At 37.1% G+C, this 25,787-nt stretch overlaps 4 protein-coding genes and 1 long non-coding RNA gene across 9 annotated transcripts; 3 read left to right on the top strand and 2 right to left on the bottom strand.

The window, feature by feature from the left end:
• Positions 1 to 3,515: 3,515 nt before the first annotated feature.
• Positions 3,516 to 5,498, bottom strand: LOC104725351 (uncharacterized). Its single transcript, XM_019232545.2, has 2 exons — positions 4,736 to 5,498; positions 3,516 to 4,121 (listed from the first exon to the last, which is right to left on the bottom strand). The coding sequence occupies exons 1-2, from the start codon at positions 5,019 to 5,021 to the stop codon at positions 3,787 to 3,789; spliced, it is 621 nt and encodes a 206-aa protein (XP_019088090.2). The 5' UTR covers positions 5,022 to 5,498; the 3' UTR covers positions 3,516 to 3,786.
• Positions 5,499 to 9,228: 3,730 nt separating this feature from the next.
• LOC104725350 (RPM1-interacting protein 4) lies at positions 9,229 to 11,773 on the top strand. Its single transcript, XM_010444008.2, has 4 exons — positions 9,229 to 9,456; positions 9,989 to 10,411; positions 10,501 to 10,686; positions 11,519 to 11,773. The coding sequence occupies exons 1-4, from the start codon at positions 9,451 to 9,453 to the stop codon at positions 11,558 to 11,560; spliced, it is 657 nt and encodes a 218-aa protein (XP_010442310.2). The 5' UTR covers positions 9,229 to 9,450; the 3' UTR covers positions 11,561 to 11,773.
• A 6,837-nt stretch (positions 11,774 to 18,610) lies between these two features.
• Positions 18,611 to 20,572, top strand: LOC104725348 (uncharacterized). Of its 2 annotated transcripts, none has more exons than XM_010444006.2 (6): positions 18,611 to 18,790; positions 19,215 to 19,471; positions 19,574 to 19,631; positions 19,764 to 19,882; positions 19,968 to 20,223; positions 20,315 to 20,572. In XM_010444006.2, the coding sequence occupies exons 2-5, from the start codon at positions 19,247 to 19,249 to the stop codon at positions 20,190 to 20,192; spliced, it is 627 nt and encodes a 208-aa protein (XP_010442308.1). In that variant the 5' UTR covers positions 18,611 to 18,790; positions 19,215 to 19,246; the 3' UTR covers positions 20,193 to 20,223; positions 20,315 to 20,572. The 2 variants fall into 2 exon arrangements, with proteins under 2 accessions (XP_010442308.1, XP_010442309.1); XM_010444007.3 differs by having other exon boundaries at positions 18,630 to 18,831.
• Positions 20,573 to 21,371: 799 nt separating this feature from the next.
• Positions 21,372 to 21,834, top strand: LOC147935142 (uncharacterized). Its single transcript, XR_015572493.1, has 2 exons — positions 21,372 to 21,493; positions 21,606 to 21,834. It is a non-coding gene; the product is annotated as an uncharacterized LOC147935142 (long non-coding RNA).
• A 659-nt stretch (positions 21,835 to 22,493) lies between these two features.
• On the bottom strand, positions 22,494 to 25,741 carry LOC104725347 (nuclear transport factor 2-like). Of its 4 annotated transcripts, none has more exons than XM_087471158.1 (10): positions 25,359 to 25,741; positions 24,982 to 25,076; positions 24,721 to 24,857; positions 24,226 to 24,532; positions 23,895 to 24,127; positions 23,570 to 23,789; positions 23,332 to 23,459; positions 23,149 to 23,214; positions 22,962 to 23,025; positions 22,494 to 22,875 (listed from the first exon to the last, which is right to left on the bottom strand). In XM_087471158.1, the coding sequence occupies exons 3-10, from the start codon at positions 24,811 to 24,813 to the stop codon at positions 22,826 to 22,828; spliced, it is 1,161 nt and encodes a 386-aa protein (XP_087327284.1). In that variant the 5' UTR covers positions 24,814 to 24,857; positions 24,982 to 25,076; positions 25,359 to 25,741; the 3' UTR covers positions 22,494 to 22,825. The 4 variants fall into 4 exon arrangements, with proteins under 4 accessions (XP_087327284.1, XP_087327283.1, XP_087327282.1 ...); XM_087471157.1 differs by having other exon boundaries at positions 22,494 to 22,882; positions 25,359 to 25,552; XM_087471156.1 differs by having other exon boundaries at positions 22,494 to 22,882; positions 24,721 to 24,858; positions 25,406 to 25,552.
• Positions 25,742 to 25,787: the final 46 nt, after the last annotated feature.

Here is a 25,787-nt window from a genome sequence, read left to right as displayed (position 1 = left end):
GATTAACTCACATAATCGATAAAGGCATGCAAATCCACAACATCAACAACAGAAAAAATAGTGAACTGAAACCTAGAGCTGTAAGGGCTCTGATACCAAACTAAAAAGACCCGAACCGTTTTTTTAAAATTAATTAACTAGTGGTCCCATACCCACTAGCCACCTAATCACAATCAACCAAACAGCGGAAAATAACCAACACAACAAATTAAAACCAATGACCAATAAATAATAACCAATAACCAATAACCAATAATTCAATCCAACAGAGTCATAAAACATAAAACCAGCAACCTAACAATGTTCTAATGACCCAACTCTAACAACCTAACAGAATTCAGACCACAAACAACGAGCCACTAGAACATCCTTCTCTTCATCGTCTTGATTCCACGATCACACTTTGCCTTTACCTGCATCACAACACATATGAGATGCGTGAGTATTTTATAAACACTCAGTGAGGCAATCCTCCCATCTACTAGGCTATACGCACAAGCGATTGAGATATCTCTAACCATCAAACAACAATCAATAACCAAACAACAAACCAGACAACTGCATTGACGACACCAACTGAGGTCGCATCAACCGATACAAGCTTGCATTGACCGACGCAAGGTTCTGGAGATGGATGAAGAACCGAAAGATCCTCTGATATTAGGAAGACCATTCCTGGCAACTGCTGGAGCCATCATTGATGTCAGAAATGGCAAGATTGATCTTAATCTGGGCGAAGACTTCACTATGAAGTTTGACATCAAGGATACTTTGAAGAAACCAACAATAGGAGGACAAGTCTTCTATATTGAAGAGATGGATCAGTTGGCTGATGAGTTGTTGGAGGAATTAGCTGAGGAGGACCATATCAAGACTGCTTTGACCAAGGATGGAGAAGAAGAGTTCTTGCATGAGGAAACCACTTGTTAAAAGAATCTGCTAAACTCCCATGGAGAAACGGATGGACCAGAGGAGTTAGTACAGCTATCTGACGCAGAGGAGGTATTTTCAGTTGAGGCAGAGACTTCAGAACGTGAGATCTTCCACTCGACCGTGATCGCTCGAGACTCCCATGCTGACGACTGGTATGTTTTTCTGGAAACCAATTTTACTTATCCTGTCATAGTGAATGCTAGGTTGAGTGATGATGAATTGGGGTTGCTAGTAACTGAGCTTAAGAAATATAGAAAGGCTATAGGGTATTCATTAGATGATATCAAGGGTATTTCACCTAGCCTTTGCATGCATATAATCAATCTTGAAAATGAATCTTATGCTAGCATTGAACCCCAAAGAAGTTTGGTCCCTAATCTGAAAGAAGTAGTAAAGAAAAAAATCCTAAAACTGCTTGATGCTGGAGTTATCTATCTTATCTCTGATAGTACTTGGGTATCTCCTGTGCACTGTGTACTTAAGAAAAGAGGAATAACTGTAATCAAAAATGAAAAAATGACTTAATTCCAACTAGGACCATTACATGCATAGGATGTGCATTGATTATAGGAAGTTGAATGTTGTATCTAGGAAAGATCATTTTCCTCTGCCTTTCATTGATCAAATGTTAGAAAGATAAGTCAGTCATCACTACTACTGTTTCCTTGATGGGTATAGTGAATTCTTCCAAATCCCTATCCACCCAAATGATCAGGAAAAGACAACCTTTACTTGTCTTTATGGCACTTTTGCTTACAGACGCATGCCATTTGGTTTGTGCAATGCTCCTGCCACCTTTCAAAGGTGCATGACATCAATTTTTTCGGATTTGATTGAGGAGTCAGTGGAAGTGTTTATGGACAACTTCTCTGTATACGGTTCCACTTTCTCCTCATGTTTGTTAAATTTATGCAGGGTATTGACGCGATGTGAGAAGACGACCCTAGTCCTGAACTGGGAGAAGTGCCATTTCATGGTTGAAGAAGGAATTGTCCTGGGACACAAGATATCAGAGAAAGGAATCGAGGTTGAGAAAGCCAAGATTGAGGTCATGGTTCAGCTTCAACCGCCTAAGACAGTGAAGGACATAAGAAGTTTTCTGGGACATGCTGGTTTTTACAGAAGATTTATCAAGGACTTCTCAAAAATTGCAAGACCATTGACACGGTTGTTGTGCAAGGAGGTTAAGTTCGAATTTGATGTAGCATGTCTGAAAGCTTTCAGCAAGATCAAGGAGGCCTTGGTTTCAGCACCCATAGTACAAGCTCTGAATTGGGACCACCCATTTGAGATTATTTGTGATGCTTCAGACGTCGCAGTTGGAGCAGTTCTGGGGCATCGAATTGACAAGAAGCTTCATGTCATCTACTATGCAAGTCGCACCTTGGACGAGACTCAAGGAAGGTATGCAACCGCGGAGAAGGAACTCCTAGCAGTTGTGTTTGCATTCGAAAAATTCAGGAGTTACCTTGTGGGTTTGAAGGTCATAGTGTATACCGACCATGTTACTATGAGACACATCTACTCGAAGAAGGATACCAAGCCAAGACTGTTGAGATGGATTCTGCTTCTTCAGGAGTTTGCATCGGTCGATGCAACCCCAGTTGGTGTCAGTCGATGCATGGGTTGGTGTCGGTCGATGCAATTGTCCTGGTTTGTTGTTTGTTTTTTTATTGTTGTTTGATGGTTATATATATCTCAATTGCTTGTGTGTATAGCCCAGTAGATGGGAGGATTGCCTCACTAAGTGTTTATAAAATACTCACGCATCTCATATGTATTGTGGTGTATGTAAAGGCAAAGTATGATCGTGTAATCAAGGCAATGAAGAGGAGGATGTTCTAGTGGCTCGTTGATGTGTTGTGTGCCTTCTGTTAAGTTGCTAGAGTTGAGTCATAGAATGTTGCTAGGATGCTGATTGTTGGTTTCTGATTCTGCGGGATTGAGTTATTGAATTATTGGTTTATTATTTATTGGTCATTGGTTTAATAGTATATGTTGGTTATTTTTTTGCTGTCTGGTTTGATTGTGGTTAAGCAGCTAGTGGATATGAGACCAATAGTTGAATTAGTTAATTATTATATTTTTTTAAAAACGGTTGTGGGTGTTACAAGTGGTATCAGAGCCGAACCCAGATGAGTGTGGAGTCGAGTGGGCTCACACCGTCGGGGATGATGGTTTTGGTGCGCAACAAAGACATTGTGATCTGTTAGTGGGGGTGAATTGTGACACCCCATTTCAGGAACATGCAGAGAGGTTTAAAAGAATTGATTCCTATGTCACCAAAATGCACTTATCTTTTCAGTTAAGGGGAGTTAAACGTGTTTGAGCTGGAGTAGTCTCAGGATGGGTGACCTTTCGGGAAGTGACTGTCGGAACTGTGCGAGTGAAGAAAAACACATGGAAAGATCATTTAGTGATTTATAGGGACGGTAACGAATCTTTAAAATCTCCCAAACGTAGTAAACCGGTTGTCGGATAGAGATGAGCGCACAGGCCTAGTAAGAGGACATGAAGTCCATTAAAAAAAAAAAGTAAATCAATGGACTAAAATTAGACATAGGACCCTGGCAGTCTTACAATTCTCAACATGGATTTTGATGTAACTGTCGACAAAACATTCCAAAGAGTTGAAGAAGCACAAACTAGTTTCAAAAGACAAACAATATATTACAAAGAAAAAGAAAAAAAAAAGACAAACAATATATTCCATATACTAAAAGCAAAAATGTTGCAAGAATTCATGCAACTGCAGTAATACTCCATAAACTCTCTTCTTCACCACTGTTTAATGACACCAGAGAAATCTTAACATCAGCTCTTCGTTTTCCCCAAGATTTGGCTTTGGAGATGTTAGTTATCTTCGAGCAATCTATCATACTCTAGAAGCAGCTCTGCAGACTGTTTCTGAAGTGCCTCAACATAGGTTTCAGCGGTTTCAAGTTTCTTCTCTTTCTCTTTCAACTCAGTTTCTGCTTTCTTAAGTCTCTCTAGAATAGATGAAAAAATTTCTTGAAGCTTCTTGATTTCCTTGGATGCTTTCTCCTCTTTCTCCTTCAGTTCGGTTCTTTCTTTCTGGAGCTCTTCAAGTTCTTCTTTTGATGACCCAACATTCCTTCTTAAATTGATTAGCTTTCTTAGGTAATGATGCATTCTGTCAATTATGAAGCCGAGAAAAAGTACGACTCCTGCAACAATCATCATTAAGGTTCTTAGCTTCAAATGTAATTTCATTATGTACACGTTATAATGCTCAACACTTTCAAAATTGAAAAAAAGATAACAAATAAAGTGTTTGATAAGAGAATGCATCAACCCCAATTACCACATAAGCAAATCAGGTCCGATTAGTATTCTATAAGCTATGAACTAGATAGTCATGTATTCTTGATTGTAATCCACAAATCAAGATCAGTATTCAGGTTCTAAATTTATCAACTACGAAGGCAGCTTCCCAAATCTATTAAACACTAGCAAAACATAGCCTCAGTTACAACTATAGAGATACTCATACGTGTGATATGAATACAGTCACAGTGATTCTATACAGAGTACAAACTCTAAATCACAACACAAACTTCTCTTATAAGTGCTCACACAACTTAAGCTTGCGAGATTGTATTTTTCAGATCATCCCTATAACTACAATAGCTAGATTATCATCAGAACACAATCCTGCCAAGATTTCAACTTTTATTCAGAAACCATAGCAACAAACAAATCTAGAAGCCAACAGATAAGACAACAATCAATCAACAAAACACTATAGTTCAACTTTTTAATCCAAAAGAGAGAAACTGACCCATTAAAGAAGCTTCAAGCAAGTGTGTTCTCCAAAGAACCTGATCCATAGGAGACATAGTGCCAAGCTTTGAACCCTTGTTCTGGATCTTGACAATGCTCATGAGATTAGAGAAGAGAATAACAGACATAGTTCCAGCTATGGTTTTCACAGTGGCAGGACCTTTACCCATCTTCATCTGGTCAAGGCTTTTAATCACAAGCTCTCTCAAAGGACCAATCTTTATCAACAGTAAGAATGCAATCACACCTTCCACAAATAGAACCAGAAACAGTAACTGAATCATGTTCTGAAATTTTCCCTTAAAGTTTGTTCCTTTAACACAATTCGCCAAGAATGTAAAACCTTAAACCCCGAATTTCTAACTCTTGTCTTCTAGTTTTGGCTACTTGGGTATGAAAATAAAACCAAAACCCAGATCGGAGAAAGCATCAAGTTATCTAAAACCCATTTGCTTTTTCAAGAACTCGGTCACTCATTCTTGATACCACCAAGAAATCATAAATTGGAGAGGACTAAGAGAAGAATTAAAGCTAAGAAATCGAAGAAGAAGAGTGAAAAGTGAAGAGTGAAGAAGGATTTGAGAAAAGTTCAGTAGAAAGCATAAAAGGTAGAAGGAGAGAGGGAGAGAGAAGGGGAGATCAATGGTTATGATTAATGGTTGTGTGCTAATTATGTAAAACTTAAGGATTAAGAGTGAACTCTACTCTACAGTCTAAACTTTAGAACGGACGATGCGTCTGATGCCCTTTGTAAAAGCAACATACGCAATTTTGTCGTTTTTGATTTACTTTTAAGAGAGATGAGATGACGATGCAATTGGTGAGTTGCATCTCTGTTTTTCTTCGTTCTTTTGTCTTGAAAAAAATTGAATAATTAATTTTTTTTTTGATGAAAATTAATTATTCAATTTTTTTTTTTTGCAATAAGTAAGTTGCATTAATTTTTTTCTTCTCATGATTTTTCTTTTATGAACAGTTTGTTTTTTTATAATAAAATTTATCAATGGTCTCTGGATTTAATTCTCCTGTGCCTCCACTTATTTTCACTATCTCTTTTCTAATGAAAGGACGAAACTACCCCTCTAAGAATTTTTAAAAGACAATTGAACATTCTAGTTGTACCTATTAGCCTCCTAGTTGTACCAGATATCCCCTAGTTGCACCAGTTACACCCCGCATAGTAGGATTCAAACCCTGGGCGCGCGCGTGCGCATGGAGCTCTACTGTGTTTTTCGTTGAACACTTACTGGTTTAATTATATTTAACCTAAAACAGTCGAAAACAACCTTCATTAAGGGTAATATTGTCTTTTTACCATTGAGGGGCATGTTGAGAAACTAAAATTATAGATTGACTATATATCAGTGTTCAAGAAAGCGTTATGCGGTATCTGGACGGTGACCTAGCGCCTAGCGCCTAGAACGCTTAGTTGGGGCCTAGACGGTTTTAAAGCGGTTTAGGCGTTTACAACATAAAATATTATACATATAAAAGTATATCAAAATATATGTTAGAAAAATAAAAATAAATTATAAATTATAAACAAAAGTAAGAAAAATACATTTATTTAAGTTATATTAACAACATATAAATGTTTATAATTACGTATACAGATATAAAATTTAATAATTTAAATATATGTAGTTAAAAATCAAAAATAAATATTAAAATAAAATTTATGTAATTTTAAGCGGTTCAGGCGGTCATCTAGGCGTCTACTGAGCGCCTAGCGCCTAGACCGCTTTCTTGAACACTGCTATATATATACCATGATCGGATCTGCACTACACCACGAGAGAATATTCATTGATATATATATACAATTTTAATAGATTGGAATATGCTATATTTTTATTTGATAAGAGATTACAAAAAAATCATATATTTGTGAAATGAGTTTGGATAAAAGAATAGATAATTCAATTTGATCATTTTAGTAGTAGAAATAGAAATCTACATAAAATATTATAAAAGTATTTCATCTGTAAAAGTTATATACTCTAATGTATGATGTATATGATGTAAGGAACCAAAACAACAATTTATCATTTACCCAAAAATTTAAATCTAATTTATCATTTACTCAAATATAGCAAAACAATTTCTCATTATAATGAGAATGTTGTGAAGTGACCACAATAATATATAATTTGTAATAGTACCTTTTTTTGTTTCATTTGATTACTAAGACCCTTATTAATTCGATATTTTAGACTATGATAATTACAATTATGGATATTAATGGCTGTAAACATATAGATAAACAATATAAACAATATCGATTCTGATATGCTTGATTCATAGGTCTCGAATCAGTGGCCTTATTGAGAATGAGGCACCAACATTTTTAATAAAACATACTAATTATATGAAAGCCATTGTTCTTTGTGTTTCCAACCAAGAAATGAAGTAGCTAGTAATATAAGGTGGGTCAAGTTTACCTTTGGAGAGGTTGCTAACTCATTGTCTGTTTTGGAAAACCTCCTTGAAAACAACATTAGTTGTTTGCTTCTGAATCTTTTCTTCTTTGTTTAGTACTAGTATTCTCAAACCTTTTTTGATGTAACCCTAGACAATACAACTATTAGTTGGCCATGAGAGAACACATGTTTAGGCAAGTAAAGTCCTACTTTCTCTATAGACTGTGTCTGACTCTTATTGATGGTCATAGCAAATGCAACATACAGTGGAAACTGTCTTGTACGCATCTTGAATGGCAGTTTAGTATCTGAAGGTGTTAGATTTATGTTAGGGAATAAAACTATGTCACCACTTATGTCTCCTATTATTACAATGTGATTAGCAAGTTGAGTAATCTGAAGCCTAGTTTCATTACACAGCCCACCTTTGGGATCAATATTCCTAAGCAACATAAGCAATATTCCTATGCAAAAAATAAAATGAAATGGTAATTATAGATAATCGTCCGCTTGTCTGAAAACATCAATTTCATGGAATATTGGGTTCACATGGACTTGAGAAGCATCATACGAATTAGACAAAAAATTTACACCTGATTTGGTAAAATCATAAGTAAAAGAAGAATTCGTATTAAATAATAAATAATTTGTAATAATACAATTTTTGTACCCTTGTAGGATTTGATCTTAACAAATCTGAGAACACAGATGATGATGCTTCCATCAGAGTCTTGACAGGATTTAAAAACGTGCTCGGCAAAGGAACCCCACAAAGTACATGACATTCTCTCATCTCTATCACATAAAATAAGTAAGTCGGATTAGTTATTTCAGAGGTTATATTTACATACATTTCATATAGTTGTATTAGCAGAAAATGCTTACGTTTCGTCCCAAAGCTCAAAAGCAAGTTTTTATTAGGCTTATTATTGGCTTCGAGTTCCTCCAATTCACCCACACTCACAATTTGACCAATAACCTCTGTATAATGAATAATATAAATAGATAGAATTTTTATTAAAACAATTGTAAATAGATACTTACCAACCAATATGTAGGGATTAACTTCCCCACTTTGGATGTTCTGAAACTTAGCCAATGTCATGAAGCTAGAATCAGACACAGGGTCACTGTCCATGACCATTGTTCCATTGATGAATGACATCTTGTACAAAAGTGTGGTTGGTCTTAATTGACCAATTACCAATAGGGAGCCTATTCACATACTTGAAAACCAAGTCCTTCTTCACTGATGCATGAATCTTACTCTAAAATAATGAAACCCAAAAGATGCATTAGTAATAGAAAAGTCTTGTATCTCGTTTTATATCATTTGTACAATTGTATTTAAAATTATTCTTACCATTGACTCTGACAAAACCAACTCTAACGTTTCACCAGTGTTTTGGGTATATTGACGCCATGAATGGATGACCTTCACTTGGACCCTCCATGCGGTTTTGTAGGGTCGAACATCTTTCAAGAAGGCAAAAGTAGTAGACATTTGATGTATTCAAAAGCTTATATCCTACAAAAGAGCATCAGAGGTTTGTTGATTTTGTCTTCATGTTTCGGTTTCAAAGATTTATGAAGATATATTTGAGTTCCGTTTTGGGTTATTACTTGGAGGTGAAACACAAAGAAAAATGAAGTTTGAAGATATTTACGAAGATTTAATAGGATTAAGAAATATTAGTTTAACAAAAAATAAATTTAAATTGAATATTTATTCTTGATTTTAGGAAAGTTATTAGTCAATGTAAAGGAAGGTGAGACTTAAAAAGTTAGAACGTGAAAAGCTCTCTAGAACGTGAAAAACCCTTGTAAGACTTTTGAAGACATTTGTGGAGAGAAAAAGGTGAAAGATTTGTTTCATGTGTTTAGGGATCTCTTAGTAGGTTATCAATCGCCTCTCCAAATTTTCTTTTTTTTCTTATGGTCAAAACTTAAGAGTCAATTAGGTAATTAGATCCCAATTAACTATAATTTTGTGTGATCGGATAATACCTAGTATCCAATTATTTTATTTTTTATATAAAAACAAGCATGAGGCGTGTGTTGTTACTCGTTCGTTGGAAGTATTCGTTAATCATTAAGGATGCAAAGGAAGACCAATCAACGCCGTAGAAGAAGTCGTCGTTCTACGCAATCACAAGAAAAGACAAGTCAACGACTATATGAATTGTCAACGCCTTTCGTGTATACACGTCTCTTACCTCTTTCTCAATAACCTCTCTTTGTTTCAGGGCCATTGAAGCAATTCTTCATTTCTGGCTGCTGGAGATTCAGAAATATGGCAGTAAGTCTTTCTTTTTTTTGTTTATGTTGATATCTTAAAACTTTTCTTCTATAATTGTTTGTTTTTATTCTACCCTCTATCTCCGAGTTTTACTCTATGTGAATAGAGAGTTACCAAATATATTTGGATACTTTACCTACAAATGGATTATGGATCCTATAAACATTTTAAGACTTGTAGTTTCTGCAGTATCGTCATAAGAGTCTCTTATGTTTGACTCTATTGACATATTTCACTTTTTTTTTTTCTTCATTTTCTCGTATAAATTTCAAATTCTCATATGGTCGTCTTCTTAACATCAATATATGGTTTCGGTACTAGCTTCTACGGAGTTGTCTGTTAATTCCTCCACCTTAAGGTTTATTATAGCTTTAACATTTTACCATAAAAAGTTTCAGGCTGAACCAACCCTTTATATATACCGTATACTATATATGGTCCATAACTCTCAAACATATGGTACTGTGTAATATGAGCTTTCTAACAATACTTGTGTTTCTTTTTTCTTGCAAATGTTTTATTGTGGTTATAGAATCGTCCACACGTGCCCAAATTCGGAGACTGGACCGAAGATGCTCCATTCACCGTCGTGTTCGAAAAAGCGAGCAAGAGCAAGAAGAGTATGAACGTTTCTAACCCGAATGAATATCCAGAAATGAATCCAAGCCTTGCACAGAATCGAAATTCTAGGCACGACCAACCACAAAACCACAATGTAAGACCTAGGCAGGAAAGATTTAGTAGCAGAGAAGACAACGAATTCAGACCGTCTCCTGCACACAATGAAAGAAACAACAGAGTTAGAGCTCCGTCCACACAAGAAACGTACAACCATCAATCATACGGTGGAGGAGGCAGATCACTCGGAAATCCATCGGAAACAAATAGGCGGCAACCACGTGATCATGTCCCGGTGCGGCCGATACGCAATCTTAGAGGTCAAAGTAGTGAAAGGGTATGGATATTTTCACCATTTTCTGTTACAAAAATGTGTCACAATTCATAATACACTATAAGCTAAGCAAGTGTATTTTTGTCAATTAGGTGGCGACTATTCCACCGTTTCCTGGATCGGGTTCGAACATGGAGAATCAGAGTTACACACTCATTTTTGACAAAGTGAAAGAAGATAGAAACCATGCGAGATCTTATAATGGAACCGATCATAGCACCCCGACTCGACCCATCAACGACCAACACCACCAACCATTACCTTCTACTAGTCCCAAGGTAACTATTCTTTTATTTATTTCTATATTTTCACAGGAATATTTGAACAAAATTCACGAGAATTAGAAAGTACAGCCACACATCAAAAGTAGAGATCACAAATACTTATTCTCCTTTATAATATTTCCATGAAAGACTTGGTTATAAAATTAATTTGACAAATACAGGGACAAACTAATTAATGTGTTATCCATTCTATTACAAAAGACCAAAGAACAAGAGTCCCACGACTAAATTGCTGTAGGATTATGTCGTTAGCTTGTAAACGGAAAAGATATCGAATATTAACGCTAGCTAAGAATATATCTTCTTATGTTTCCCATATTAGACTAGTAATGTTATTTTTCACATTTTCTTTGGTTAAAAACTTAGAATGATATTTCATATATATAAGATGTATACTTTGTAGAAAAAAATATATCAGGGAACTAAAAGAATACAACATTTCTTAAGTTGTTTCTCACTTTCTCTGCGAGATCTAGTCGAAATGTTTGGGTAAAGACTAAGTTACATGGCCTGATTCTTATCCAAAAAAGAAAGATTATGTGTTATTATTATCTTAAATATTTGTCTTAGCTAGTAGTAATCCCTTTCTCTGCAAATAGTAAATGAAGGGGGGAAGCAGGATCATTTGTGGAATGTTTGGTAATTCAATTAGGTTCCATGTTTTTAATTTTCTGAAAACTATATGGATACCAAGGGTATTTCCATCTCTCAAAGTTCTAATAATATTATTTTAAGCTCATAATAAACGAATCATCATTCAAAATTTCAAATTGTGACTATATCCATCATATTTAAGTTGACGTCAATTGTAAACTGTCATTTGCAGGGTTGTTGCTTCCCCTCATGGAGCCGAAAGGGAAGCTATTGAAGAAGACCCTTTCCTTCTCTTTCGTATGCGTGGTTTCTTTTGATTTTTTTCAGTCAGTCTTATGGAGACACAAGGAAGTGGTTTTTGCTAAATGATTATGTTACTTACCCTAGCAATTTGTTTTGTTCTTACTGGTGAGCGCATATTATTTATATATTTTTGTTTTGTGATCAACCCAACTTATATAAAACCTTATGCAAAGTTTGATGCGTACATCGAAAGAGTAAGTTTTGCAACTGAGTCAGGAGAAAGATTTTTAAACGATAGAATGCTGATTTTGATGTCAACGAGGATCGGATGTTATAAATTTCTGGCAACAGTACGTGTTGTAGAGTTGATAGCTTGGACCAAGCTCTTACAATCAAATTCAAGACGGATATTGAAGATTTTCAGCTTCAGAGCTGCTCAATGGCCGGCAATGGTTTCTATATATTGTGGATAAAATTATAACCGGCAGAGGCAGACAAGTGTTTTGAGTCAAGTTGGACAGAGCTTCTTTACTAAAGAAGGTCCCTTTTTGGACAAATACTAAGGAGGGTCCCTTGGATTGCTTTCTACATGAATAATAGCTTCAGCTAACCTTCAATCTAACTTAGGATGGTTAGCGATAAAAACGACTTCAGTCTAACTTAGGATGGTTAGCGATAAAAACTCGATCCTAATAAGTAAATGTAAAATGAAGTAAGTGAAGAAGATAGAGAGAAATAGAAATATGTTTTGTTTTCTTATTTCTTCAACCTTGACGTTCTCTTACAAAGGCATTGTGCTTTTATAGTGATACAATGTTAATCTAGAGTCTAGATCCTTCTACTCTTGGCCAGCTGTATCACATGATCCCAGAAGCTCAAACCTATTTTGTAATGTCACTTTCGGACCTCCTGCAGCTTCTGCTAATCCTCTGTTCTTGTCACCTACAACAACTATTAAACCTCTGTCTTTGTCTGTTCTGTCTTTTTCTTATGTTGCAGGTAACCGTTGGCGTGAATTGGACTCTGAAGCTGATGGGCTTGAGCTGGACCTGAATTCTTCTGGGCCTTTATCAGAAACGATGTTGTTTGGACCTGTATTGTTTATACTCCCCCGCAAACTTGGAGTGGGTGGAACAACGACACCAAATTTGAGTCGCAATGCTTCAAAGGGACCCTGCGGAAGGGATTTGGTGAAGACATCTGCGATTTGGTAATCAGCGGAGATGTGATTGACGATGAGGTTTCCAAACGCAACTTTCTCACGAACGTAATGATAGTGGGTAGCAAAGTGCTTAGTGTGAGCATGAAAACTTGGATTTGCAGTGAGGTACACAGCGAAGAGATTGTCGCAGAACAACTCTGGTTTTTCAAACTGAGGAACACCAAAACTACGAAGGAGGTTCACAAGCCAAGTGATCTCAGAAGCAGCTTTGGACATGGCTTGATATTTTGCTTCTGTAGAGCTTTTAGAGACCGTAGGTTGTTTACGAGAGGACCATGAAATAATTTTATCACCGAGAAACGTGCAGAAACCACCAGTGGAGCAGCTGGTAGTGTTGCAACCATTGTAGTCGCTGTCACTGAAGACTCTCAATTTACAATTTATGGTGTTGCTAAAGGAGATCCCAATCATAGTAGTGCCTTTGATGTATCGGAGTATCCGTTTGAGGAGCTGGGAATCAGAAACAGTAGGAGCATGCATCTTCTGAAACACATAGTTGACAGAGAATTGGATATTTGGTCTAGTAAGAGTCAGATATTGCAGCTTTCCAGCTAGACTTCTGAAGTATTTAGGATTCTCAAAGAGTTTGTCTTGATTGGGAGCTTTGTTGAGCTGTTGTGGTAATGGTGTGGCAACTGCAGAACAATTAGACATAGCTGCAGCAACGAGAAGATCCTCAACATACTTTTGCTGAGAGAGAAACAAACCATTTGGATGGAATGGAGCCTGAATTCCTAGAAAATAGTGCAGTTGACCCAGATCCTTAATTTGAAACCGTTGATTGAGCTCTTCTAGAAGATGGTTGAGGAGACTAGAGGAGTTCTCAGTAATCACCATGTCATCAACATATAGCAGCAAGAAGATAACATCACCACCTTTAGCACACATGAAGAGAGAAGGATCTGGGATGCTACAAAAGAAACCAAATTCAAGCAAAAAATTGTTTAACTTATCAAACCAGGCTCTTGGAGCTTGTTTAAGCCCATAGAGAGACTTATGCAATAAGCATACATAATCAGGATGTTCTTCCTCCAGAAAACCTGCAGGTTTCTTCATGTAAACAGTTTCAGTAAGGTCCCCATGGAGGAAAGCATTTTGGACATCCATTTGTTTTAGTTCCCAATTTAGAAGAGTAGCAATATGAAGAACTGCTCGAACTGTAGGAGTGCGAACAACCGGACTGTAAGTTTCAAGATAGTCAATACCTTCTTCTTGGTTATAACCTTGAGCTACCAGTCTAGCTTTGTATTTGTCTAAGGATCCATTTGCATGAAGTTTAACTCGAAAACCCCATTTTGAACCAAGCACATGCATATCGGGTGAGGGAGGAATGAGAGACCATGTTATTGTTGCTTTACAATTACCCATTTCTTCACCCATAGCAGCTGTCCAGCGTTCATCCTTCAAAGCCTCAGTCACTGTTTTAGGCATTGGATGAGACACTTTGTGAGAGAGGAGAGCATACCTCTGATTTGGCATACTAATACCTGATTTTAATCTTGTGATCATTGGATGATTAGAGGCCAGTTGGAGCTCGACAGTGGATGTTGCAGGTTGATCTGTAGCACCGGATGTAGTCAGCTGAAGCGGTGATGAGAGAACGTTGTTGCCTATAGGAACAAGATCTAAGCTTGTCTTACACTTAGTACATTCCTCATCACTGTTAGCTGAACAATCAGGTGAAATTTCATCTGGAACGCGAGGATCAAGACAAACCACTAACATTGTAGGAGGTGACATGATATCTGGTAAGACAGGTACAGAGTCTTCTGATACTTGAGCTGGAGCAGAATTTGCTGATACTTGATCTGAATCGGAAAAAATGTGTGCAGAGTCTGCAGATATTGGAGCTTCACTTGAAGAAATGTGTTCAGAAACTCGAGAAGAAGGAGAACCACTGCAGGAGCTTTTAATCCATGTCGTGTACAGAGGTGTGGGAACAAAGTGTTGTAGAGAGGCATATGTGTCTGCAAATGGGAACGATGCTTCATCAAATATGACATGCCGACTTAAGTATACACAGCCAGTGGGAGGATAATAACAACGATATCCCTTGTATTTTTCTGTGTAACCCAGAAAAATACACTTGAGAGATCGTGGATCAAACTTATTTAAGGCATATGGTCTGAGCACATCCAAAGGTGCGTAAAGCTGAGTATTCTGGAGCTTTACCATGCAAAACTTCAAATGGACTGCGATCACTGTCAAGAGATGTAGTCGATAGGAGATTACAGAGAAAATTGACAGTGAAGAAAGCCTCTACCCAATAGCTTTGAGGTGTCTTGCTTTGAAACATAAGAGTGAGACCCATTTCTATAAGTTGTCTATGTTTCCTTTCTGCCAACCCATTTTGTTATGGTGTGTGAGGACATGAAATGTAGTGTTGTATACCAGACTCTTGCAAGTGAGTCAAAAATCTTTTGACTTATGAATTCACCTCCACCATCAGACTAGAAAATTCCAATTTTGTGTTGTAGAAGATTTTCAACAAGAAGCTGATACTTGATGAATATAGAGCAAAAGTCTGATTTTCTCTTAAGAGGATAAAACCAGCAATATCTTGAAAAGTTGTTAATAAAGACTACATAAAACCTGAATCCATGAATGGAGGAGATAGGAGAAGGACCCTAGAGATGACAATGAACTCTCTCTAAGGGTCTAGAAGCATGAAAATCAGAAGAAATAAATGGCAATTTCGAACTCTTTCCTAGCCGACACGATTCACACATGTTGCTGGTACTTTTGTTAACTTGAATTGCCTTTTTGCAGAAAGAAGCTGGAGGACTTGAGCATTAAGATGTCCCAATCTTCGACGCCAAACTTCATTAGAGGTTTGGATTTGTCTGGTAGAGTAGAACGTCTTAAACTTTCGATCCTCCAGTTTGTAAAGACCATCATTTTCCTTTTCCTTTGTCAAAACTTTGCGTGTTTGCTTATCCTTAATAAGAACATCATCAAAATCAAACGTAATTGCACAAGGATAATCCTTAGTCAGCTTTGAATATGACAACAGAGATATCACTATTGCAGGACAAACCAAAACATCTTTTAAAGGGAGATTACCTGAAGTAGAAAGTAGATTTGATGAACCAATGTGAGTAATGGGAAGGAAGTTACCATCACTTGCCATGACTGTATCATTTCCGGTGTAAGGCTGAGCTTTCTGCAGACGTTGAGTGTTGTTGGTAATATGAGCTGTCGCCCCTGAATCTGGATACCAAGCACTGTCGTCAGTTACATCAGTGATGTGAAGAGCAGAGAAAGCTGCAACTGCAACTTCTGGTTTTTGATACTCTTCATCAAAGCGATACCAACAGTCCAGAGCATTGTGTCCTCGTTTACTGCAGATCTGACAGACTGGCAACTCCGGTTTATTGGGACCGTGAGGAGAGCTTGAAAACTGAGGAGAGGCTGAGAACTGAGGTGAGCCTGAGAATTGTTGATGGAAGCCACGTCCTCTGGTTGAGTAGTCGTTACCACGTCCTCTACCTCTGTTGCCACGTCCTCTGCCTAAGAAGTTTGACGACCTCATGGTGTGAAAAGGCGAGATGTGGAGAAACATCAGGAGAGGTTGAGTAGCCTTGAAGTCGATCCTCATAACTAGTTAGGCGAGAAATCACATTTTCATAAGTTGGTTGAGGACTTCGATCCATTGAAAATTTAATAACAGTAAGTGTTGGCTCATAATCATGACTCAGACCTCTTAAAGCAGCAAAAATGTTCATCTTTTCACTAACAGGATCACCAATAGATGCTAACTGATCGCAAATATCTTTAATACTCCTAAGATAATCAGACATATTCTTGTCTAACTTTTCAGAGTTTTGGCACAAACAATACAGCTCCAAACGGCATCGTTTCTGATAAAGGCCCAGAAGAATTCAAGTCCAGCTCAAGCCCATCAGCTTCAGAGTCCAATTCACGCCAACTGTTACCTGCAACTGTGCCCATCAGCTCAAGCCCATCAGCTTCAGAGGATTAGCAGTTGTTGCAGTTCAAACAACCTAGAGGAAGAGGTGCGATTAAAGTGAGAAATCAGAGTATCCCATACCTCTTGAGCTGTTGCCGAGCCAACTACCAAACGAAGAACATTCTCAGTCATTGAGCCAAGCAGCCACGCCTTAACGACTTGGTGAGATCTGGACCAACTCTCAAAGTCAAGATTGAGAACGTCTTCAACCTTGCCGTCTTTGTTATTGCGGACATGTATCTTCTCCTTCGGTGGTTTGAGAGCGCCATTAACAAATCCAAGTAGATCTTGAGTTTTGAGGAATGATTCGAACTGAGATTTCCAGGTAATGTATTTTTGCTCAGTGAGCTTTAAGGTAACACAATTTGAGATGTGTAACGAAAGTGTATAGTAAAGGTCCATGGTTCCATCCATGGCTCTGATACCATGAAGAAGATAGAGAGAAATAGAAATTTGTTTTGTTTTCTTATTTCTTGAACCTTGACGTTCTCTTACAAAGGCATTGTGCTTTTATAGTGATACAATGTTAACCTAGAGTCTAGATCCTTCTACTCTTGGTCAGTTGTATTACATGATCCCAGAAGCTCAAACCTATTATGTAATGTCACTTTCGGACCTCCTGCAGCTTCTGCTAATCCTTTGTTATTGTCACCTGCAACAAATGCTAAACCTCTGACTTTGTCTGTTATGTCTTTGTCTTCTGTTACAGGTAACCGTTGGCGTGAATTGGACTCTGAAGCTGATGGACTTGAGCTGGATCTGGATTCTTCTGAGCCTTTATCAGAAACGATGTCGTTTGGAGCTGTATTGTTTATAGTAAGTATACCATGAGTTATACAAGTCGACAAAAAAATTATATATGGACGAACAGTAAAAAGTAAGTCAGGAGTTCAATAGATTTTGACTATGTTATAAATGAACATGTCAAAACATGAAGAAAAATTGATAGAAATACGTTTTGTATATACAATTTTTTAAAATATCCATTTTTGGCTATTTTCGTTTTTACCATCTTTTACCTATGTTACATGGAAACTTTTTTTAAGGTATGTTTCTAGTTTCTGAAACGTTTCAGAAATGGAAACTCGTGGAATTACGGAAACATGATTTATAGAAATCTTTGTTTAGAAACATGATGGAAACTCCGTTTCCATTTTGGAAATACGACGAAAACCTTTTTTAGAGTAGAAACTGAATAAATAAAATAATTTGAAAATATATATCCATAATACAATATAAATATATAATATCATTAGTGTTTTAGTTCAACTATTTAATATTTATGTTTTGAATTTGTGTTATTTCAAATATTCCTTTTGATATAGGTTTTATGTTTGGTGTTTTATTATGTATATACATATATTGCAACCTAGTCTTTTACATAATTAAAATGTGTTAAATTAATTTTAAGAATTTTTTTTAGATTTGCATTATCTTACATATAAGATATTGTTTTTAGGAGATAAAGTTTAGTATTTCGAGTGTAGTATTTATATATATATATATTACTAATTAACATTGAAATCCATAGTTATCACCCAAAATACTTTAAAATGCATTTGAAAATCCACATATATGCATTTAAAAACCTCATAATTTTGCATTGATCTTTAAAATCTACAGGTGTTATTTGTTAATTCAAATCCAATTTGAAACTTCCTAAATAGATTTTGAGAAGAAGAATTGGAAATAAATAAAAATAAAATTGGATACTTCAAATTAAATCTATTCAAAATAGAATAAATAGATTTTTCTTTTATTTTTGTGTAGTTGGATCCAGACATGAATGAATAAATTATAACCAAAAAAAATATAAAGAGTTAAAGGTCTTTTTCTAATAATAATTCATTATTATAATCTTTTTGTTTTGGTAAAAAATAAAATTAATTATCATTAAGAGAGGCGTATGAAAATACAATTTCCGAGAGAAAGACACGAGATAAATTCTGATCCCCTCTTGGCCTCTTGGTGTCTCCTCCTCTCTCTCTCTCTCTCCCTAAATTCCACAAAAACTGATTAGGTTCCAAAATTCTCTCCGGCGATTTTCTCTCAATAAAATTCGGCTCACGGTGAGTTTCCCAAACGTCGAATTGAATTGATCGAAGAAGAGGTTCTTCACTTTCAGAAAATCCTAATCTCTTTTTTTTTTTGATTACGAAACGATCATCTTCGGTTTTATCGAATTTAGTCATTTGGTTATTCTCTTTACTTTCAATTGTGCTCTCTCCTCTTTCGTAGCTTCGATTAATTCACGTCAAAATTGATTTTTTGTTTTGAAATTTCAATTTGATAAAATCGATATTTTTTTTATGGCAATTACATAAATATCGTATCTAAAGTTTGATTTTTTTTTTTTTTCTGTGAGTTTACATTTCGTAGATTATTTACGAAAATTTTATTCTTTTGCTTGTAAAGATTTGAATTTTTTTTGTTTAATACCTCTCACGGTAGTAAGCTAAAGATTGTTTTTTTTGGGGGCTGAACTTGTAATAGGTACAAAGGTTGAGTTACTTTGAGCTTGTAAGATGAATACTCAAGAGGTGAGAGTCGTACCTCGAGGAAATCGACGGAGGAAAGCTGTGATTGATCTGAATGCTGTACCTGGAGATCAAGAAGGCACTTCTGCTTCTTCTGTTAGGGCTCCTACCACCCTGCCTCCTGTTGTAGAGTCTCAGCCTGTTCCTACTCCCATTGATGTTGATGCGATCGAAGATGATGTTATTGAATCATCCGCAAGTGCTTTTGCTGAAGTATGTTCCTTCGTTCCTTCCCTGTTTATCTTTTATTTTCTCAGTGATTGATGGGATGTGTTTGTGTATAAGGTCACTGATTTAGTTTTGTTTTGATTCCAGGCTAAAAGCAAATCTAGAAATGCACGTCGGAGATCCTTGATGGTTGATGTAGAGTCAGGTCAGTCAGGTCAACTGTGATGGTTGGATTTTAGTTTGTGTTTGTATTGTGCTGTGATGGTTGAGGGATTGCTGCTTTAGAATGTTTGTTCATAGCTAACCAGTTTTCTCTTACTTGTATGGGTAATTGTAGGAGGTACAACTAGGGTGCCTGCCAACTTGAGCAACAAACGCAGAAGGATTCCTTCTAGTGAACCTATCATCGACTGTGAGCATGCCTCTGTAAATGTCGTTGAAGTCGACATGTTATCGGTAAGAGAGATGTGACTTTCTGAAAGCATGTAATGTACAGTTATGCTACTTAGTTTTAGCTCACCATTTTCGTTTAATTGTGCAGAGACTGTCTAGATCGAAGGCTCCAGCTCCCCCACCAGAAGAGCCGAAATTCACATGTCCCATCTGTATGTGCGCCTTCACAGAGGAGATGTCAACCAAGTGCGGTCACATCTTCTGCAAGGGATGTATAAAGACGGCAATATCTCGTCAGGCCAAATGCCCTACTTGCAGGAAAAAGGTGACTGCAAAAGAGCTCATTCGAGTATTCCTTCCAGCCACTAGATGACTTATACAGCAACATCACCAACCACCACCCTGTAAGTCTAACAAATGATTGTTTTTCATCTACGATTGTATCAATTACAAGATCTTATTAAGTAAACGGGAATTTGGTTTCTACTCTCGCAGGTCTAATCATTTGTCAGACTGTTCTCATACTCACTTCGGAACATTGAAAGGGACTTCAGTGACTTTGTATTTTAGGATGAGAAATATTCAGTTATCAAGAAGGCCCTATCATTTGATGGATATCATTGGTAATAACTCTTTGTTTTTAGTTGCTGTTATATGTAATTTAGGTATCTGCAAACCTCTCAGTCGATACTATTTTCTCTTAATTGATGAAAAAGATATATGAAAGAAAAAAATATTGGATCTTAACTTAAATTTCGACATACTGTACATTCTTAATTATGTTGTGTATCTCAGTTCGGTTTGCTGATAAATACATCAAGTATATGTGTGTGTCAGTATGAGCAGATAGTAGGAATTAGAGGGACAATTATTAGAACTCCATGCATTGAGAGTCTGAGACTATACTACACTATGGTCGCAAAAAGATTGATTACAGAAGCTAATAGACATGGGTTTCAATCAATTCTCTATTGCTCTGCCTTATTTAATTACACCTCAAGGTCACCTTGTAGTAGTCTGCACTATGCACCATCGCCTTGTCATGAAAACCCGGTGGATGCAGCTATACTGGGATCACCTGTAGTCTGAGATGCGGGCACAAGGTTCTGGTTGCTGAGGCCAGCTTTGAGAGGGAAATGACCATACCATCCTTTATGAAAGGGCCAGCCTTAGTGTGGAAAACCAAACCAACCCGAGAGTGGTTATTGGCGAACCTCACTCTGGTTCTCAGGTACATACCTCCCTCCTTCAGCAACTGATAGTAGAAGTGCCATCAAAAATAGTGCCAGAAGGAGCTTGGCTTGAGTGTTGGTCTTTCTCATTTTGGTTGGTGATAATACCGAGAACTGGTAGCTAGATTTATAGGCCAATCTAGTGAAGTGGTGGTGGTTTAGCTTTCCTTATTTGTGAGGGATGTTAAATGGTGTATGCATTATAGATTTTTTGATCCTTTGGATTGGTTGTTCACTTGTTCTGTACAATTAAATTCCGCCATAGTCCACAGTAGTTCTAACTGATGAGTGATTAGGAATTTTATAATGGTAGGTGTAATTGCTGAGTAAACCATTGATTACAAACATTCCAAGAACACCAAGTCTCCAACCGCTAACTTTTGAATCTTCTAGTCATGGGGTGAGTAGTATTGAACTGTAGTGCTGAATGGTGATCATTAAGGTTAGTTCATTTCTTTCTACCGGATGCATGATTCTGGTGACATGTCAAATATTAGAAAGATGGATATTGCCCCTTCTGGTTGGCTAATACCACTCGATACTGTTCTCTATAGCCTAAGAGAAGACCCAAGTCGTGTTCTTGTAAACAGCCGCACAACTGATTGAAAGACCCCAATCCGGGTTTATGGCGGTGGAGAGTTTTTTTCCTGTTCATGCCACTTCTTGACCTTAACCAGAGTGTATTTTAATGGTCTGATTTCGGCCAAATTCATAGAACTCATTATTTAGTTCGTAGCTACTTGCTCCATGTTATGTCAAATGAAGTGCGTCGTGCAATTATTCTTCTTGCTTTTGTTCAATAGTCTATCTTGATTCATCAACGGATCGTGACTCGGTCTCAAATTAATCTTAGGGAAGCACAATCAAACGTTTTACCCTGATCATCCCAACTCCGACCAGGACTTGGCCACTTCAATAATCCCATTTAATCATGGGTAAGTCTCTAAATGTTCAGATTTCTATTGGCCAAAGATCCTCTTGGATTTAATCTTGATCATCACCCGTCGATATATAGTAGTAGCCTATGGTACACCCTGGTAAATTCCATGGTTCATCCTGAAACTGGGTGGAATCTGAAGAGACTTATCCAACCTTGCACCAGTATATCATGTGCTATGTGTTTAAACTTTAAAGGTTCAGCGAATCTTGCCATTTCACCAAATTTCTCATTATTTTTTGCTACTTTAATGTATTCCAAGAATGAGTATTTTTAGTTTATTTACAAATAGTTGACCAACAGAGAAGTCCCGAATAAAAACACTATATGACAAGAGCGTACTAAAGAATATAAAGTTTTGTCGTCAGGGACGCAAACAGTCTTTAAGTCTGGTCAAAGAAGGATCCGTCCTTATAAAAATATTACATGGTCCCAACACGCACACGCTTTTGGTACCACACGTTCAGAATCGGATGGAAAAAACAAAAAAAAGCCTCCGAACATATTTAAGTCTAGAACCTTCACATGATATTAATAGTAGTCGCATTTAAAACGTCTTACAAAATAAGCCTTCCGCCTTCATACCCCGACAAATATTTTTCTTTTCTTCTAATTATAATACCCGAGAGACAACAACATATCATTCATCTTTTTTATCTACCAAATCAGTCCTTTTACTACCGTTCCAAGAATCATTTTTATCCGGTTTACCACAAAAGAAGCCAATCCGGTTTAGTATGAGTTGATGCTGGCGACGTACTCATTGCCTCTACGGTTAAAAGACCTTCCTCCTCCTCCACCTCCCCTCCTGTAATCGTAGCCATATCCATAACCTCCTCATCCTCTCACTGCCACGTTTCTGTTTCCGTATCCACTTCCTCTGTGACCTGTTTACTTAAGCAAACAAACAAAAAAATCATCCTCCTCTTCTTTACATTACCATATCAAAGTTTTGCTACCTAGACCAACTCACCTCTTGATGTGGATAGCTTCTCCTCCACAAAAGCTCTCTGTCCACCAATTCTCACAGGTGAAGCCTGCATCATTAAGATGATTTCATATATACATCAATTTAAGGTTAAGACACCTGACGCTGATATTGGTTTTCTATTATGCTAAAACAAGAATGTGAAAATTATATTACAGGTTAGAATATGTACCTCTATTGCTCTCTGAGCAGCATCTGCCTCCTCAAACTCAACAAAACCATAAGGATAACCAAGTCCCTGCCAGTCATACAGTAAACTATCATTCGTTTAAGAAAAAAAACTCTATGTAAGATAAGTGTTTCATTATCCCCGGGAGAAAGCTTCCAATACTTTAAGTTAATTGGTCAATCTTACCCTTTGGCCTATAACTTGAATTCCACCATTGATAATAGCTCCAAATTGCTTGAATTCAGCCTCAAGCATGTCAATGTTGGCGTTTGCAGGAAGATGTCTCACATAAATAGATGTACCCTCAGCTACCACTAATGAAAAGACAAAAAAAAGAGAATAAAACCATGTAATGAACAGATAAGGGAAAATAGACGAAGAAATAACTGAAAACTTGAGGTTCAGCTATTCTGTGAACTCCTACCTTCCTGACTGTGCCCATTGTCAGCAGCATCAACAAACTCAGAAACTGTATCAGATTCTATCACTGGAGAAGGATCTAAAAATGCTTGTTTTCCTTGGTCGTTGAGTATCTGGCCTCGAGAAGGATCTGAAGGCGCTTGATGTTCTTGGTCTTTCTGTATCTGCTTCGGAGACAATGAAGAGACAGCTGAAACTCCAGATTTAGTCTTCGTTACCTTTAACTGTTATGAAAGTCATCAATTATATATAGAAAACTTCAAAAGTGATATAGTAAACCCTAAAATAAGGTGTAACAAAGTTGAGAATCCTCTTAGATGACTACTTACCACAGAGGCATACGATTTCTTGGGAACATTTTCGAGCCCATCATCTTGGTCATAACATTTCAGTGACTCCTCTGCAACTCTTTTGCAAGTTATCTCAATCTGTGGAACTTCTTCATTAACAATCTCAGGTACTGGAACATTATCCTTAGCATTCTCATTACTCAAGGGTTTAGACACTTCCGTACAAACAGGGTTCGCTGAAACACATGCAGCTTGCTCAGAGCCCTTATTGCCTGTAGGAGCTTAAGTTTAAGAAAAGGATTGCAATATACTGTGCATTGGAAGAAGTTCAAAAAAGAAGTGATGGATAATGAGTGTAATTTTAACTTACCATTAATAAGACTGGGTCTTGTAGAGTCCTTCCCAGAAACAACTTGCCCATCTATGGCCTCTGGAACATTATTCTTAGCATCGTCATTCACAAATCTGAAGATGTCATTCAGAACAAAGAACCCATTTTCTTGCGGAGCAAGGAAGAAAGTCTGGGTGAATTTCCTCCTCAATGTCTCGTTTTGAGTGAAGTATCCAGTAACGACAAGGAGGAAACCCCCACTGTGAGACTCTTGGGTATCATAACTGGTAATCTCAGCGGAACTGAAATTTCCACAAGTCAGTGACTTAAGCTCCTCACCTATACCCTGCTCAAAGAATAAGCATCAAATGAGACCAACTTAAAGAGAATTACTTAAAACCGCATCCAGTTTCAACCAACCAATTGACACTCATGTTTGTTTACACGAGTAAATGGACTAATCCTAACACAATGAAATAAAAAAGAATAGTCTCATTCAACCAAACCCCAACTAAAACTACTGACAACATTTACCTCCAAGGTAGAGAAATCGCGCATAACTCCGTCCTGTCCAACACGCCCAACCTTACTAATCTCTTGATAGAAGCGGTGAAGATGCTCAGGCATGTTGTACAAAATGTGGTAGTACTGACTGACAAACGCTTTCCCAACTTACATTTACCAACACACACACAAAAAAAAAAAAAAAAAAAAAAATACACTTAACAACATAAAAATAGATATGAACCAAACTTGTGAAAAAGAAAGAAGCAAACCCCATAAATTGAGACATACAGTAAGTGAATCAACAACAGGTTTAGGTGCAGCAGCAGCAGCAGAAGAATCCATAGTATCTCTAATCTATCACAAACCTCCACAGCAACAAGCACCTGTGATTCATAAACAACAACAAAACTCTCAGAATCAAATCTAATCACAGAACAACCCACAACTCCTTAAAATCACAGACTAATTTCCCAATCATTTCGTTAGACGAAACCTCACGAACCTAACACACAACACATACAAAGCAACAAAACGAACTACGAAACAACAAAATCTACTTCACATTTCGCTTCCAACACTACGAAATCTCACTGTAGATCACACATTCGGCGAAATCGGTCACATCAAACATCAACGAGAAACGAAAATTGCCAGAGACGATTCACCTGAAATTAGAGTAAGAGTGAAGAAGAGAGTGAGAGAAAGAAGTTACAGTAGCGAAACAGAGTTCCGATTTTGTAGGTCTGGGGGACCTCGAGAACAATGGCGGGACCTAGGGTTTGATCGCGAGGACGAGAGGGCCAAGTGTACGGAAAAAAAAAGAAAAAGCGAGAAGAAAAAGGCAACGGAAGAGGACTTTGTGGGGACTTGAGGAGGCTGTTTGTTTATATAGACGGAAAGAGACTCTTTGGGGTGTGGGTGGTCATGGACTCTTTTTTGGACCGACACGTGTCAAAATTAAGGTCTCTTGCACTTCCTCCTCCACTCCCACTACTAACTTCAGATTATTTACTGATGATTAAAATTAGATTATTAAGGATTTATAAACTTGGATTAATTGGAGTAGTAGATGTATAATATAGTGCACACGTCCG

The sequence above is a fragment of the Camelina sativa genome, chromosome 11 (assembly GCF_030686135.1).
Source record: "Camelina sativa cultivar CO46 ecotype springtype chromosome 11, ASM3068613v1".
Taxonomy (NCBI): domain Eukaryota; kingdom Viridiplantae; phylum Streptophyta; class Magnoliopsida; order Brassicales; family Brassicaceae; genus Camelina; species Camelina sativa.
This window is presented reverse-complemented; position numbering and strand designations above follow the sequence as displayed.